The following is a 17,624-nucleotide window of genomic DNA, read 5'->3' as shown; positions in this document are numbered from 1 at the left end:
AAATTGAACGTTATGGATTGCCTGAGTTTCAAATGTTGTATATTTTGTCTTCAATTTTTGCATGTCTACATAGATGTCAGTAAGCCAAGATGAATCAATCCTCTAAACAAGTTCCTTCAGTGAATTCCATGGTCAGGCTTGAGTATCCTGTTACTATACTAGTGGGCAATGGCTGGAATCCAATGGCCACATGAACAGGAACAGCAAGTGTAGTTGGGAGTTCTTGGTTGTAGCAATAGAGATCATAGGGAACAATCCACCAGAGAGAAGTGGGAGCAGTCTGGGTAAGACAGTGGACCTAGGACCTGGAGACTGGGACTAGATGGAAGGCTAGATACAACAATACTCAAGCAACGAGTGAATGTTCCATATGGCTTTAAGTAGGCACAAATAGGAAATAGGATGTCATCCACAGGTTCATCTTACTAAAGGGTGATTGCAGAACACAATAACAGGCTCCAGTGGTAAGGAGTGGAATTGCAGCACAATTTAGCAAAGTGAATAATAGCAGCCTAAAGTAGTCAATCTGCAAAAAAACAACAGAATCCTGACATTACTCCCTCCACTGTCAACAGCAGCCTTTGGATGCTACTTGACTTGGTTTATTTGGATATCTTTGGTGAAACTCTTTAAGCAGTTGGGGAGCATTAATATTTTCTACAGTTGCCCAGGAATTATCCTCAGGGCTGTATCCTTGCTGTTTTGTTAAGTATTGCAACCTGTTTCTGAATATTCTGCAGTCCAGGATCTTTTCGACAGTGTAATGTTCTTGTCCATCCACTTCAACAGGATTAGGAGGAGGTAGATGCCATCCTGGTAATGGATTTGGAACAAATCACTTCAATAAGGAAACATGAAACACTGGATGTGTCTGTATTGTTCTGGGAAGTTGAAGACAGAAAGCTACTGAGCTAACTTGTCCAATAATTTTGAAAATACCAACACATTTTTTACCCAGTTTTTTTTTTAGGTAAATTAAGTTTCAAATTCTTGGTAGAAAGCTATTCTTCATTTCTCATTTGATAGCTTCAAGTGTTTCCTATGTGATGTGTACAGCAGAGTCTCAAAGTGTATCCTACATGATGATTACAGCAGTTTTAGTATACAGAAGTCTCAGTGTATCCTATGTGATGTGTACATCAGAGTCTTAATGTATTCTATGCCATGAATATAGAGCAGAATCTCAGTGTACGCTATGTCATGTATACAGCAGTCAGTGTATGCTATGTGATGTATATACACATAGTCTCAATTTATCCTTATATATACACATCAGAATTTCAGCGTATCCTATGTAATGTATTCAGAGTCTCAGTATATCCTCAGTATATGACTGCTTGAGTTCTATAAACATTACATGAGCAGTAATATGGCAGCACGGTGGCTCAGTGGTTAGCACTGCAGTCTTGCAGCGCTGGAGTCCTAGGTTCAGTTCCCGCCAAGGACAATATTTGCAATATATGTTCTCCCCGTGTTTGTGTGGGTTTGCTCCAGGTTCTCCGGTTTCCTCCCACATTCCAAAAACATAGTGATACTCAATTTAGATTGTGAGCTCCATCAAGGACAGTGATGATAATATATGTAAAGAATATGTTAGCGCTATATAAAAAAAAAGATTATTATTATTTTTTTAATAATATATTTTACTTTTTAGGAAGGCATTCATTAAAGTAAGTATCTGTGTTCAGAACAACTTACTGCTGCGAACATTTCTTTTTAAAACTTATCATTTCAAGGAATCAACCCAACTCCAGATTGAGAGACTCAAACCTGAAAATAAGAGTTGCATGTAGCATTGTCATCAATACCACCTAACATCACATCCCTCACCAAAAAGAAGCAGTTTTGGGCCCAAAATAATTACTTCATGTCTAGATGAAATTTTTGATTGGTGCAGTTTCCAAAATGAGGTCCCTTTTGGTGCATTCTGAAACAGTAGTTTCTGACCATATATGGGATATCACTGCATTCGAGAACTAGTGCATAACAAATTTATGAGTCCATTTCATCCTGATACCCCAAGTGAAAATGAAAAGTTTAGGAAAAGCAACATTTTAGTTGAAAAAAAAGTAAATTTTAATTCAATTCATTCCATTTTGTGCCAATTCCTGCAGCTTCTGGAGGGTTAAACTTCACAAATACTTTGAAGGTTGCAGTTTTTATCATGGGGTATTGTTTGTGGGTTTTCTGAAAAATAGGTCCCTCAAAGTCACTTGAAATCCAAATACATATGTGAAACAAAGGTTTTGTAAATTTCTTTGAAAAAATAAAAAATTTGCCGATACATTTTTACAATTATTGGTATCAACAGGATTGATGAAAGCATTCCAACGTATTACCGTGAAAACGTCAGAATTGAAAAATGGGGCTTAGTGACAGAGCCAATTAGGCCTTCCTAAGAATTCTGAACAAGGGCTAAAAAATACTTTTGGCCATGTTCGGCCAATGGCATCCCTGTTTCAATGTAGATTTTACAATAAATTACAGTTCAATGCAAATAAAAGGGGTTTTATACACCTTGCTGTGGAGAAAATACACATGGATTCTCAGATATGCTACAGCATGTCCTTATATGAAATTCATCTACATTTCTGCAGTAAATTTTACTCTTTTCAATGCAAATGTTTAAAATCCACAGCAATCCCTACATGTAAGACATACAGGTTTTCCTGAACTTTTTGTCCACAGTGTAAGATAACCTGCCATGTGAAAGGAGACAAATGTATTGTTTCTGCTTTTATTTAAGTAAAAAAAAGTATATTGAACATACTAAAAATTAATTTACTGGAAATGGTAGTGAGCAGATGATTACAAAATCCAAGGGAATATTGTACATTACAGCATAATTCAAGATTTCCAATTTAAAAAAAATAGTATTCAAGTCAACAGATTTTAAGCAACATGTATAGCCATAGAGAAGTATGAATAATTCTGTATACATTTATACTAATGATATAGACTTTTGAAATTACCATCCCAGTTCATTAGTCAGAATGAAATAAATTGTCCCACATGAGTATGTTTGCTTATGGCTACAAATGTATTACTGTTATTATTTATATTGATTTTTACTTCAGTGGTTTTTCCCTTATTGGTAGGCCTATTAGTGGCATATTTTATATGATGTGTTAGTAAAGGTGAATATTTTAATCTATTTGTGAGATATGAAAAAAAAAAACCATTCCTTCCATTTGATAAAAATTGTGAAACTTACAAAATTGTACAAGGTTATACATTATCTACATTCATGTTTTGTCTTCAAAAGTTGTTGTGCTTAATATAAGCAGATTATTGCCATTTCTATTAGAAATCATTTACTGTAAGATGCAGATCAACTACATACTCAGGCACAGCCATATACAAGGATCCAGAACAAAGGCACACAGTCTCTAGGGTCGGAGCTATAGGCACTCCATGCGCCATTGCGGAGTGCCTCCATCATAGCACCATGTTATGAGGATATTCTCCTCTAAAAGCAATGCTTCTTGGGGGAATTAGCTCTGTCAACTGGCATCTGATGGAACAGGCCACTTTTTTTATTGTTGAATTGAACATTTTGAATGATGTATGGATCCATAGTATGTTGAAATCTATGAGCCCTTGGTTGGAAGAACACCACATCTAAGGCTTGGTGCTCACTATAATCTGTCTTAAAGGCGTTCACAAGTGGCCAGATCTTTATTCCAAGAGCTACCACATAGTTTCAAAATAAATGTGGTCGTCCATTTCTGTGCAAGGCAATTTGTTCACAATTTTCCTCATTAGAAGGTTCCCCCATAAGCCAAGACCTTCATCCATTATAACTGGAGAACAACGACATAAGTTCTTGTACACCAAGAGCACTCAATCGATGCTGCCCTGAATGATACACATCAGCATGGGTTAAAGTCTTTTCTGCGTGCTACTATAGTCTCGTGGAACTTGTACTGTTTCTTGACAGGTCACACTTAATCTAGACTGTCATATGACATGAACAATACTGGACAGTCACGGAATGTTTCATGTTCATCCCTCATGTCCACTACATCCAGAAGCCTGGCGGGTTGTCTTTTGGCTCACAAAATTACATACTGATCTTGCTGATGAAGTGATGCCGACACATTGGCTACATTTTCTAAGTCTGCTGTGTCTTCTTAGTTGCTACAACTTTGATAAAAAAAAAGAAAAAACGCATGGTAATATTGTAGTGTTATCAGTAGGGCCAAAATGTTTTGGATTGTTTCTTCAGCATGTACTTACTAACAAACGTTCCTTCAAATGGGAATTAAGCAGAGTATATAATACTTTAAAATACTGTGAGCAATATTTTGTTATTTGGTGCAGTTCCTTAACTTAAAGGAACACTAAGCATAGATAATGCAAAATTACAGGAATTCTTCATTAACCCCCTCCTATCTCATCTCATATTAAAAACTAGATGAAGTAAGATATAAAGAATTCTTCTGTAAGCATCCCAGGAGATTAGCCATTTCTCCTCTCCTCCTTCTCACAATTCTGTGTCTGGCTTTGGAACAGTTGGCTGCAGCAGGAGCCTCTCCCTACTGCTTTGTCTGCTATTAAATACTAGGAACATTAGGCCTACCACTCAGAAACCTGCCAGCCAAAATTGGAGGGATTTGAAGGAAATTTACACCTGCGTTCTCTGCAAGACTTCCAAACGAATGTACTGAAATTCCTACAGACTAACCAACAGTGGGAGCAAGTTTATCTCCTGTTAACGCGAATCATTCATTTCTAGGTTTAGTATTCCTTTAGGGTGGTGATGTAAGGCAGGGCGGTCCAGCCCCCCACTGAATTAGACTTGGTATGGAGACCCACATCAATCATTTATGGTGCAGGCTTCATCTCATTGCTTCCCAGAGTCCAAAACATCAGGTTTACTGAACACATTTCTTGGTGCTTTAAGTATCCCTGAGCTATAGAAGACCTGGATGCAATATGTAAGTGAGATACCATGCACTCAAGGAATTAAGCTGCACTGTTTGTACTTGATGCTTAATTCTTGTGATACTTTTGCAACCTTGTCCATCATTTCTTCAGAATAATAAGAAAGCACCGAAAAATGTTGCTTTTTCATCCATATCAAGGATATGATCATGATTTACAGTGACAAATAACCGATCTTTTTCATTTAGCTTGAACACACCGCCTTGATAAATGGAAAGAAGTCCATACTCCGCATCTTTTGACCAACATGTTGTTTTTACATTTTTCATTAGTTCTATGGGATCACGATAGCTTGTCATTTTGTAAATGTGTTGCATTAATTGTTTTTCTTTCACTTCAGCATCCTGCTGACGGAAATACGTCTGGGCATAGATATAATAAAAGCCACTTTTTGCAATGACCAGTTCTCCATTTTGTACTTTGATGCTGTTCATATCTGACAGGGTATTATTAGACCATCCAATTATTTTATGCCCACTGTAATGCCCATTTGGTAAAACTGTTGAGGAAAAAGGGATATATGTGTTAATGACTGTAATACTTGTAAAATAATGATGCAGAAATGTAAAATATTGCAACAGTAAAATGCAAAAAATTACTATTTTGGAGAAGTAAGTGCCCCAGTTTCTTACATACCAGTTTTAATGTGTTTTTTATATGCCACCCTAAGCATTTTCTAAAAACCTTCCTAGATAGTGAGCTCACAATATATGGTTCTAATATACTGGTTAGAGAATTACTTATTTCAATATACTAAGCCAAAAAATCAGTATCATGTCCGTCCTTCCATAGGTGATATCTGCGAAGAAGCAAATTTGCTCTTTCAGACCTTTTTTTTCAGTCATTCATGTATTAGAGACAACAAAAATTATTTTTTTTTTTTACAAACACAAGGATGATTTTCAATTGTGATCTTATTATCTAGTGCTTTTTTCACGCTTAAAGAATACCAAGACACATTTTTTATACTAGGGAATTATATGCACAGCAATACCTTAATATACTGTCCATTGTACTGTATCTGGCTATCTTTCTAAGACTTTAAATGAAGCATCAGGGCACATGGCTGACCACTGCTCCATTCAAATTATTGTGTTTGGGTTAGGGTTTCAGTTAGAATTGTTTAGGCACATCAGGGGCTCTCCAAATGCCACATGGCGTCTGATCTCAAATCCAGCCAATTTTGCATTGAAAAGTCAAATGGCGCTCCTTCCCTTCCGAGCTCTGCCATGCGCCCAAACAGTGGTTTACCCCCACATATGGGGTATCAGCGTACTCAGGACAAATTGCACAACCAATTTTATGGGTCCAATTTCTTCTGTTACCCTCGGAAAAATTAAAAATTGGGGGCAAAATGATCATTTTTGTGAAAAAATATGATTTTTTATTTTTATGGCTCTACATTATAAACTTCTGTGAAGCACTTGGTGGGTTAAAGTGCTCACCACACATCTAGATAAGTTGCTTAGGGGGTCTACTTTCCAAAATGGTGTCACTTGTGGGGTGTTTCAATGTTTAGGCACATCAGGGGCTCTCCAAACGCGACATGGCGTCCCATCTCAATTCCAGTCAATTTTGCACTGAAAAGTCAAACGGTGCTCCTTCCCTTCCGAGCTCTGCCATGCCCCCAAACAGTGGTTTACCCCCACATATTGGGTATCAGCGTTCTCAGGATAAATTGCACAACTACTTTTGGGGTCCAATTTCTCCTGTTACCCTTGGTAAAATAAAACAAATTGGAGCTGAAGTAAATTTTTTGTGAAGAAAAGTTAAATGTTCATTTTTTGTTAAAAACATTCCAAAAATTCCTGTGAAACACCTGAAGGGTTAATAAACTTCTTGAATGTGGTTTTGAGCACCTTGAGGGGTGCAGTTTTTAGATTGGTGTCACACTTGGGTATTTTCTATCATATAGACCCCTCAAAGGAAATGTGATGTGGTCCCTAAAAAACCAAAATGGTGTTGTAAAAATGAGAAATTGCTGGTCAACTTTTTTGTGATATATCTCTGTGATTTAAGGGCATAAAAATTCAAAGTTGGAAAATTGCGAAATTTTCAAAATTTGTGCCAAATTTCCATTTTTTTCACAAATAATCGCAGGTAATATCAAAGAAATTTTACCACTGTCATGAAGTACAATATGTCACGAGAAAACAATGTCAGAGTCATCAGGATCCATTGAAGCATTCCAGAGTTATAACCTCATAAAGGGACAGTGGTCAGAATTGTAAAGCTTGGCCCGGTCATTAACGTGCAAACCACCCTAGGGGTAAAGGGGTTAAATTATTTAAAAAAGATTTAACCTGTTATTGCAGTTGCCACATATTGGCAGTACATAGCCTTTAGGTTAGTGTCTTACATAACCAGAGATATTATATCATTTTTTCACTCTGTTGGAGAGCTAATTTAATTTACATGTTTGCTTTTTTGGTTGTTGTTTTTTTTACTGCGCATTGCCAATAAGACTTCTCAATTAAAGCCAGTGTCCCCCAAAAATAGAGACGTTAAATAAATTGATGTATAGCCTTGGAATCATAGTGAGAAAATACGCAATTCTTTATTTCCTGTGTTAGTTAAATTTGTATAAATAAAACGTCTTATTAATAGTGTTGAGCGATACCGTCCGATACTTGAAAGTATCGGTATCGGAAAGTATCGGCCGATACCGGCAAAGTATCGGATCCAATCCGATACCGATACCCGATACCAATACAAGTCAATGGGACTCAAGTATCGGACGGTATCCTGATGGTTCCCAGGGTCTGAAGGAGAGGAAACTCTCCTTCAGGCCCTGGGATCCATATAAATGTGTAAAAGAAAGAATTAAAATAAAAAAATATCGCTATACTCACCCTCCGACGCAGCCTGGACCTCAGTGAGGGAACCGGCAGCGTTGTTTGTTTAAAATTCGCGCTTTTACTTGGTTACGTGAAGTCCCGGCTTGTGATTGGTCAGGGCGGCCATGTTGCCGGGACGCGGACCAATCACAGCAAGCCGTGACGAAATTACGTCACGGCTTGCTGTGATTGGTCTGCGTCCCGGCAACATGGCCGCCATTAACCAATCACAAGCCGGGACGTCACGGGAGGCTGGACACGCGCCCATTTTAAAATGGGCGCGTGTCCAGCCTCCCGTGACGTCCCGGCTTGTGATTGGTTGCGCCGCGGTCAACCAATCACAAGCCGGGAGGCTGGACACGCGCGCATTTTAAAATTTTAAAATGGGCGCGTGTCCAGCCTCCCGGCTTGTGATTGGTTGACCGCGGCGCAACCAATCACAAGCCGGGACGTCACGGGAGGCTGGACACGCGCCCATTTTAAAATGCGCGCGTGTCCAGCCTCCCGTGACGTCACGGCTTGTGATTGGTTAATGGCGGCCATGTTGCCGGGACGCGGACCAATCACAAAGCCGGGACGTAATTTTAAAATCCTTAAGGACCTGAAATTACGTCACGGCTTGCTGTGATTGGTTGTGTCTCCCATGTGACTGCAACGCAACCAATCACAACGCCGGAACGTAATTTTAAAATCCTGAAGGACCTGAAATTACGTCACGGCTTGCTGTGATTGGTTGCGTCCCGGTCACATGGGCGGCACGCAACCAATCACAAGCCGGGACTCACGTAAAGGAAAGAAAAGCGCGAATTTTAAACAAAGAACGCTGCCGCTTCCCTCGGTAAGGTGCAGGCTGCGGAGAGGTGAGTATAGCAATATTTTTTATTTTAATTCTCTCTTTTACACATTTTTACATTAATGTTGTTTCGATACCGATACCCGATATCACAAAAATATCGGATCTCGGTATCGGAATTCCGATACAGCAAGTATCGGCCGATACCCGATACTTGCAGTATCGGAATGCTCAACACTACTTATTAAACATCATATAAATCTTATGTCATACCTTTTACGGCAGTCTTGGCTTTCTTACTATCCCCAGTGACATGGGCAGCAATCATTGAGCCAGCGTAGACTTGCTTCTCAGCAACAGAGACTGGGAGAACATTGGAAACCTTTTCTGGATTAAGAAAAAAAAAGAACATATTTAGACAATGATATGTAATCCAAATTGTATGTACGCTACAGATATGTGCATACTGTAACCCACAAATCTTAGAACGTTTATATAAATGTCCGAAATGTCTTATATTGAAAACACCTGTGAAGAATTGTGAATGCGACATAGCTGTGGATGTTGGTGGAATACTAGACTATCTTTCCAATCTTCCCCATGAGCAGGGATTGGAAAGTGAAAATGTTTATTTCTATTCATAGGAATTGGCGACTGTCAGACCGCTTTAGTAGCAATTTATCTATCTTGGGAATATCGGCTCTGCTTGTTTTTTTTCTTCCCTAATCGGAAGATATCTTTTTGGGGGCATAGCAGATTCAGCCCTTTCATTCAGGGAGATTAAGCCTTATCATACAGTTGTGCTCCAAAGTTTACATACCCCAGCAGAATTTTTGCTTTCTTGGCCTTTTTTCAGAGAATATGAATGATAACACCAAAACGTTTTCTCCACTCATGGTTAGTGGTTGGGTGAAGCCATTTATTGTCAAACTATTCTGTTTTCTCTTTTTAAACCATAATGACAACCCAAAACATCCAAATAACCCTGATCAAAAGTTCACATACCCTGGTAATTTTGGCCTGATAACATGCACAGAAGATGACACAAAATGGGTTTGAATGGCTACTAAAGGTAACATCCTCACCTGTGACCTGTTTGCTTGTAATCAGTGTGTGTGCATAAAAGCTGAGTGAGTTTCTGGGATCTAGACAGACTCTTGCATCTTTCACCCAGCCACTGATGTTTCTGGATTTGAGTTATGGGGAAAGCAAAAGAATTGTCAACGGATCTATGGGAAAAGGTAGTTGAACTGTATAAAACAGGAAACGGATACAAAAAGATGTGTGAGGAATTGATAATGCCAGTCAGCAGCGTTCAAACTGTGATTAATAAATGGAAAGGGTCATTTGGCTGTTTTGGGTTGTCATTATGATTTAAAAAGAGAAAATACAGTAGTTTGACAATAAATGGCTTCACCCAACCACTAACCATAAGTGGAGAAAAAGTTTGGTGTTATAATTAATATTCTCTGAAAAAAAGGCCAAGAAAGCAAACATTCTGCAGTTTTGAGCACAACACAAGGGATAAGGCAACTATAGAGTACGTATGAATGTATCAGGTTATTAGTACATGTTTACGTACATTACAAATGTGAGTCAGCATTAGAAGTGGATATTAAGAACAGCATACAACTAGGGCAAATGACTGCATTCTCTGTCTAGATTCGCTGTGATTCACTTGTCTTTCACAAGAGTAATTTAGAGGGGTATTACAGTTTGTACAATTATAGCTTTTTTATTGTATTTTGAAAAGGTCTACATTACAATTTTCTGGGAACAGCTTATTGGTGGTGGTCCCTACTTTTGGTGACCTCTCCTAAACATAGGTACCAAAGAACCTCTTTAAGAAAAACAATGAAGGTTGACAGAGATATTTATTAGCATGAGTGATTCATATTTAAAGTAGATTGAAAAATTGTAGTTTTTTTCATTATACAATAAAAAAGCTATATTGGCACAAACTGTAATACATTACTTTTCTGAAAGACTAGAGAATAGCATCAAATCTCCAAGAGAATATTCTCTTTTGTGTCCCTGATCTGGTATTAATTTATCTGCTGAAACCCCGATTCCCCTTTCATTTGTATCCTTGCATTATGGCTTTAGTGAAGACACACTGATATGCGGTAATATTTATAGTGAGAAAGTCCAAATAGTTTTGTTACAAGCACTTTGGAGTTCTGGTATTGCCTCGTACACAACCCTCTTTGTACTGACGAAGATGATATAGCTAAAAACTAATAAAAAGTTCTCTCTAAGACATTTATAAGGATCAGCGTGAACAAATTAGACAGAACAGAAGAGGCCAGCCACACTATGACAAGAAATATAGATTTAAGTAATCACTTATTAATAGGTGAAATGTATAGTTAAATGCATTGTGCAGTGAAGCATTGGACTTTGGTTATTTGACCTGAGAAAAGTTTAAAATTGATTGCACATTTACAATAGCAGCAAGATTGTACAGAAAAAAAAAAAAAATCACAAAGATTGCAGATTTCACATAAATGGGTAAAAGTGAAAAAGATACAATGACTAATAGATGACTAATATGCTGTCTGAGGCAACATAGCAGCCATAAAGGGGAAGGTGTGCGACATCTATGACCATGGAGGCAGCTGCTTCCTGTTCGTAAGGTTCTGATTCTATAAGGGAGGAACAGAACATATGCTCCATGCCCAGAAATCACTGTGTGCACCACTGAGCACTTCTGGTCAGAGCTTCTGACTATTATACCTATACGTGACAGTGATCAGGCCAATGGTAGCGTCCAACGCTTGACCAGAAAGCAATGGGGGAAGTTTATTATTCTACTCGCTTCATTTTTTTTCTGCTGGAAAAAAGTTATACATTTTGGTGCAAGTATTGTATGCAACAATGTGGATCTTTTTTTTTTTTTTATAGTGGTCAAGTCATTATTCAGAAAGTGATTGCAACTCAGGTAGGATAGACATGGTTTCCTTTAGCCCAACAAATTTCTAAATTATTGCCTAAACTTACTCCAGCCAAATGCTGGCAACAACGATGCACCACATTTATTAAGAGGCGTAAGCTTTTAAAAAAAATCTGTTGCATTTTACTTTAGTGCTCTTTCAATAGAATCAGCGTTTAAGATGCCAGTCGTAGGGCGCCCAGTTAGTGTGGTAGTAGGGCTGGGAGGAATAAAAGTGGTGCGAGTGACCTAATACAATCATTTACTGGAAATTATATGCCTCTATATGAGTGATTTGGTCAAACCCTAAGATTGGGTACTAGGTTGCAGAAAAAAAGTTGGTGGGAAAAGATACCTTTAATCAGTGATGTTATTTCAACTCCATACTTTTCCTCCAAAATCTAAAAAGAAAAATCCAAGAAATTACTGATTTTCAATCATTAATGAAAAATAAAAAACCTTCACTGTGATTGCTTAAACTGTGTTGACCACATGTTAGTACAAAATAATTTGAGAACTTACATTTCTGATAAGACGTTGGACTTGTTTCTTCACTTCTCTACATGGTTCATTGTCATCACCACTATGGACGCTTGCTGCTTGAAACACATAACTGAAGTCTTCGCCTACCAAACAGGCAATATTGCTTCTTATGTAGTTTTCATTCATCTAGAAAATAGAAAATCGCTGTATTAAAAGATGTTTATTCCTATGGGTAATGAATATTACACTGTAATTACATAGAAAAAACAAAATCAGTCTAGTATGAAAAAGCCTTTTCACCTTCAAACGTCCAGACAGACCTTCCCATCTTTGCAGCCTGTACACATTATCGACAGCCCAAGCATACAATCGTGCTTTCCCCCAAAGTCTAAGGCTATGTTCACACATTCCGTTTTTGCAGCATCTTTTTATTCAAATTAAGAGCTGCTAATTACAATACCAGCAAAAGATATGAGATTTGAGAACTGGAGCATTTTTTAAAATCATGCCAATTCTTTCAGCGTTTTTGCAGCATGTTTTTCACCCATGGAAAGCAATGAAAAAGTGAAAAAACGCAACTTAGGTTTTTGCGGCATTTTCACAGCATTTTTGGTAACTAAAACAAACTTTATTAAACATGTACTTTAGACAAAGCACACAAGCAATCAGCACCCAAAAAAAACACTGCAAAAAAACTGAAAGGATAGCAACGCAAAACAGGATTTTTAACCCAGTATTTTCTTTACTGCTACGAGAGCAATTTTTGGTTGCTGAAGAAAAATGCAGCAAAAACGCTTCTAATCTAAATACAGATTGACAAACACCATCTCTGTGCCCCATGACAGGTACCCTAGTGGACCCTGGCACAGGGGCTTATAAAACAGCACACTGTATAGCCATAAACTGCACAGCCAAGCATAGGATTCAGATTTACTAATACAGTGTGATCATCTGGATGAAGTCTGCTCATCTGACTCATATGGGGCACTACAGAAATTAGTGTCAGATGGAAAAAGTTGCTTCATGGAAAATCAATGCACTATATGGTGGCATCTAACATGCAAAAATTAAATTGTAAGTTCAGTATGACAAAAGATGGATGTAAAGTGATACAGTTACTGTAAAGTCGTGCAATATACAGTACAGACCAAACGTTTGGACACACCTTCTCAATTAAAGATTTTTCTGTATTTTCATGACTATGAAAATTGTACATTCACACTGAAGGCATCAAAACTATGAACTAACACATGTGGAATTATATACTTTAAAAAAAAAGTGTGAAACAACTGAAAATATGTCTTATATTCTAGGTTCTTCAAAGTAGCCACCTTTTGCTTTGATGACTGCTTTGCACACTCTTGGCATTCTCTTGATGAGCTTCAAGAGGTAGTCACCAGGAATGGTTTTCACTTCACAGGTGTGCCCTGTCAGGTTTAATAAGTGGGATTTCTTGCCTTATAAATGGGGTTGGGACCATCAGTTGTGTTGTGCAGACGTCTGGTGGATACACAGCTGATAGTCCTACTGAATAGACCGTTAGAATTTGTATTATGGCAAGAAAAAAAGCAGCTAAGTAAAGAAAAACGAGTGGCCATTTAAGAAATGAAGGTCAGTCAGTCCAAAAAATTGGGCAAACTTTGAAAGTGTCCCCAAGTGTAGTTGCAAAAACCATCAAGCGTTACAAAGAAACTGGCTCACATGAGGACCGCCCCAGGAAAGGAAGACCAAGAGTCACCTCTGCTTCTGAGAATAAGTTTATCTGAGTCACCAGCCTCAGAAAACACAGGTTAACAGCAGCTCAGATTAGAGATCAGGTCAATGCCACACAGAGTTCTAGCAGCAGACACATCTCTACAAAAACTGTTAAGAGGAGACTTTGTGCAGCAGGCTTTCATGGTAAAATAGCTGCTAGGAAACCACTGCTAAGGACAGGCAACAAGCAGAAGAGACTTGTTTGGGCTAAAGAACACAAGGAATGGACATTAGACCGGTGAAAATCTGTGCTTTCGTCTGATGAGTACAAATTTGAGATCTTTGGTTCCAACCACCGTGTCTTTGTGTGACGCAGAAAAGGTGAACGGATGGACTCTACATGCCTGGCTCCCACCGTGAAGCATGGAGGAGGAGGTTTGATGGTGTGGGGGTGCTTTGCTGGTGACACTGTTGGGTATTTATTCAAAATTGAAGGCATACTGAACCACCATGGCTACCACAGCATCTTGCAGCGGCATGCTATTCCATCCGGTTTGCGTTTAGTTGGACCATCATTTATTTTTCAACAGGACAATGACCCCAAACACACCTCCAGGCTGTGTAAGGGCTATTTGACCAAGAAGGAGAGTGATAGGGTGCTACGCCAGATGACCTGGCCTCCACAGTCACCAGACCTGAACCCAATCGAGATGGTTTGGGGTGAGCTGGACCGCAGAGTGAAGGCAAAAGGGCCAACAAGTGCTAAGCATCTCTGGGAACTCCTTGAAGATTGTTGGAAGACCATTCCCGGTGACTACTTCTTGAAGCTCATCAAGAGAATGCCAAGAGTGTACAAAGCAGTCATCAAAGCAAAAGGTGGCTACTTTGAAAAACCTAGAATATAAGACATATTTTCAGTTGTTTCACACTTTTTTGTTAAGTATATAATTCCACATGTGTTAATTCATAGCTTTGATGCCTTCAGTGTGAATATACAATTTTTATAGTCATGAAAATACAGAAAAATCTTTAAATGAGAAAGTGTGTCCAAACTTTTGGTCTGTACTGTAGGTCAATAAAATATTATGAGATAAAACACTAGGGACAACGTAGCGCATATAGGATCTTAGCCGACAAACAATAAAAAGTGTTCTTATCAGATTGTTCTAAACTGATCCATGATATGTTTTAAAGTCAATTTTCAGCTGCTGCAAATTATTGGGTTCTCAAAACCAATGAGAATGAAGATATGGAGAAATTTTTGAATACCTCCCATGATGCTAATTATTGAAGACGTCAATTCACAAAAAATTATTGTTTTTATTCAATGCGTTTCAAAGTGACAGGCACTTCTTCAGGAAAAAAAAACCGCATATAGACATTAAAACACACAAAGCAGTTTTTACAGGATTGAATGTCAAATAAAGGCTCCAAACCAACACATGACAGTGTGTTACCACAAGCAGAAGCTTAACCCCTTAATGACAAGAGGTATTTTTGGTTTAGCACTTTCATTTTTTGCTCCCCTTCTTCCCAGAGCCACACCTTTTTTAGTTTTTGGTCAAAATGGGCATATGAGGGCTTGTTTTTTGTACTTTTGAACAACACCATTCGTTTTAACATATCGTGTACTGGAAAATGGTAAAATAAATTCCAAGTGCTGTGAAATTGCAAAAAACTGCAATCTCACAGTTGCTTCTTTTTTTTTTTACCATGTTCACTAATTGCTAAAACTGACCTGCCAGTTTGATTCTCCAGGTCATTACAAGTTCATAAACGCCAAACATGAGGAGGTTCTTTTTTATTTAAGTGGTGAAAAAAAAATTGCACCATTTTCCGATACCTGTAGTGTCTCCATTTTTCATGATCTCGGGTTGGGTGAGGGCTCATGTTTTGTGTTCCAAGCTGATATTTTTAATGATGCCATTTCAGTGCAGATATGTTCTTTTGATCGCCTGTTATTGCATTTTAATACAATGTTGCGGCGGCCAAAAAAACGTAATTCTGGCGTTTTGACTTTTCTCGTTACACCATTTAACGATTGAGTTAATTCTTCTCTTTTTTATATTGATTGGGCAATTCTGAACGTGACGATACCAAATATGTATATGCTTGATTTTTTTTATTGTTTTATTTTGAATGAGGCGAAAGGGGGTGATTTGAACTTATTTTTTTATTTGAATATTTATAAAAACATTTTTTTTTTTTACTTTTGCATGCTTCAATAGTCTCCATGGGAGACTAGAAGCTGCACTTGTCTGATCAGCTCTGCTACATACTGGTGAGGATCAGATCAGTATGTAGCAGAAATGCTCACTTGTCTGTTGGTCGGTGCTCAGAGCAATCTGGCTATAGCAACCATAAAGGTCTGCTGGTGACCTCTGGTTGTCATTCCAACCCATCGGTGACCTGCGATCACGTGACGAGGTCACCAATGGGAGGGATTTCCAGTGCATTTGCTGGAAGCGAGAGTTAAATGCCGCTGTCAGATTTACAGCGGCATTTAACTAGTTAACAGTCATGGGTGTATCGCAATTCCACCCGTTCAAAACAGCTGGCATATGCCGGAAAAGATGTGAAGCCCACATCAAAGGGAGGGAGTCCAACATCAGCGCACTATTACGCCCGATGTCGGAAAGGGGTTAATGAATAAATAACACAGGATACTATAGATTTCCCTATAGAAACCTGTGTTCTCGTTCAACTCTCAGAGTAAATGTACACAGAATTTTATTTAAACGAATATTTGAATTAGTATATACTTTTATGTTTTAAACATTGTTTGTAATATATGATTTCTTCGACATTTTATTCAAAGAATTTTTGTGTGTATTTCAAATACATTTAATTTATCTGATTTAATTATGTGCCGACCTAGTGAACTGACAGAACACACACTGTCCTGGGTTGGTTTGGCGCATTTATTTGAAATTCAAGGCTTTAAAAACTGCCCTGTATGATGAATGTCTATATTCGGTCTCCTGAAGAATTGCCTGTCACCTCGAAACGCCTTGAATAAAAATTGCAAGTTTAATAATTTTCAGCGAATTGATGTCTTCAATAATCATCAGGAAAAGGAGATGGTAATTCAGAGAGACAAATGTGGTAAAAGCCAGGGAAAAACTTTATTTTCAAAAATAAATTAAATAAAAGAATGGTATCACCATCCATGATTAAGGCTTCCTAGCCAAAACGCGTTGGTCAACGTGCCGCTGGAGATTCCATCCTTGTATTTTATTTGTTTTTTTAAAATAAAGTTTTTCCCTGGCTTTTACCACATTTGTCTCTCTGGATTACCATCTCCTTTTCCCACTGAAGACTTGCCTGGTTCCTGGCTATCCGTGCGGGACTTCCCATCTGTAGTCCTACAACGTGGTAAGCTGACTTTCTTCATATATTTCTCTCTTCAAAAATCAGCGGTGCCAGAGGTATCCACAATTTTTCCATATCTTCAATAAAATATTATAGTCATCTAGACGTACAGGAAACAGTAAGAAATGATATTGGTATTAATAGTTTGACAAGAATCATATATTGACCCGCTAGCTTCCGGCATACAGTGTTTCAGATCATTACACATTTACAATGAATATTTTTTTTGCCCAAATCTTGGATTGTCTTCCCTTTTACTTGAAAACAAGAATCATCAGGGCAAATTCAGTTGTAACATTGAGGAAGAAGGAAGTGACTAGTTTTTCTCCTATCTATTTTTACAGCATGGGACATAACCGCATAAAAAAAATAAATAAAGATAAAACAAAATTTGAATTATTTTTTCCTACTTAATTTTTAACATGTAGACAATACATGTAGCAGTTTTATTATACACATGCCCTGACCTGATTTTGTTCAGAGCTCTGGGAATAATCTTTAACTAAACATAACCCAGAATGAATCATAAACTAAAGCCTCAAGGCTAGACATGAACTCAGAACTC

The 17,624-nt window shown here is 38.0% G+C and overlaps 1 protein-coding gene across 2 annotated transcripts in view; it reads right to left on the bottom strand.

The window, feature by feature from the left end:
• Positions 1-2,723: 2,723 nt before the first annotated feature.
• Positions 2,724-17,624, bottom strand: part of TNFSF10 (TNF superfamily member 10) — a 31,466-nt gene continuing 16,565 nt past the window's right edge. Inside the window, exons 1-5 of one of the 2 annotated variants that reach the window (XM_077290527.1) lie at positions 17,012-17,154; positions 12,032-12,178; positions 11,865-11,910; positions 8,851-8,964; positions 2,724-5,446 (exon numbers count right to left, since the gene is read on the bottom strand). In XM_077290527.1, coding sequence (XP_077146642.1) covers positions 5,037-5,446; positions 8,851-8,964; positions 11,865-11,910; positions 12,032-12,178; positions 17,012-17,044 — 750 coding nt within the window. In that variant the 5' untranslated portion in view covers positions 17,045-17,154 and the 3' untranslated portion in view covers positions 2,724-5,036. Of the gene's footprint in view, positions 5,447-8,850; positions 8,965-11,864; positions 11,911-12,031; positions 12,179-17,011; positions 17,155-17,624 lie in introns of those variants that run through there. The other variant, XM_077290525.1, reaches the window with a different exon arrangement.

The sequence above is a fragment of the Ranitomeya variabilis genome, chromosome 2 (genome assembly GCF_051348905.1).
Source record: "Ranitomeya variabilis isolate aRanVar5 chromosome 2, aRanVar5.hap1, whole genome shotgun sequence".
Lineage (NCBI taxonomy): Eukaryota > Metazoa > Chordata > Amphibia > Anura > Dendrobatidae > Ranitomeya > Ranitomeya variabilis.
This window is presented reverse-complemented; position numbering and strand designations above follow the sequence as displayed.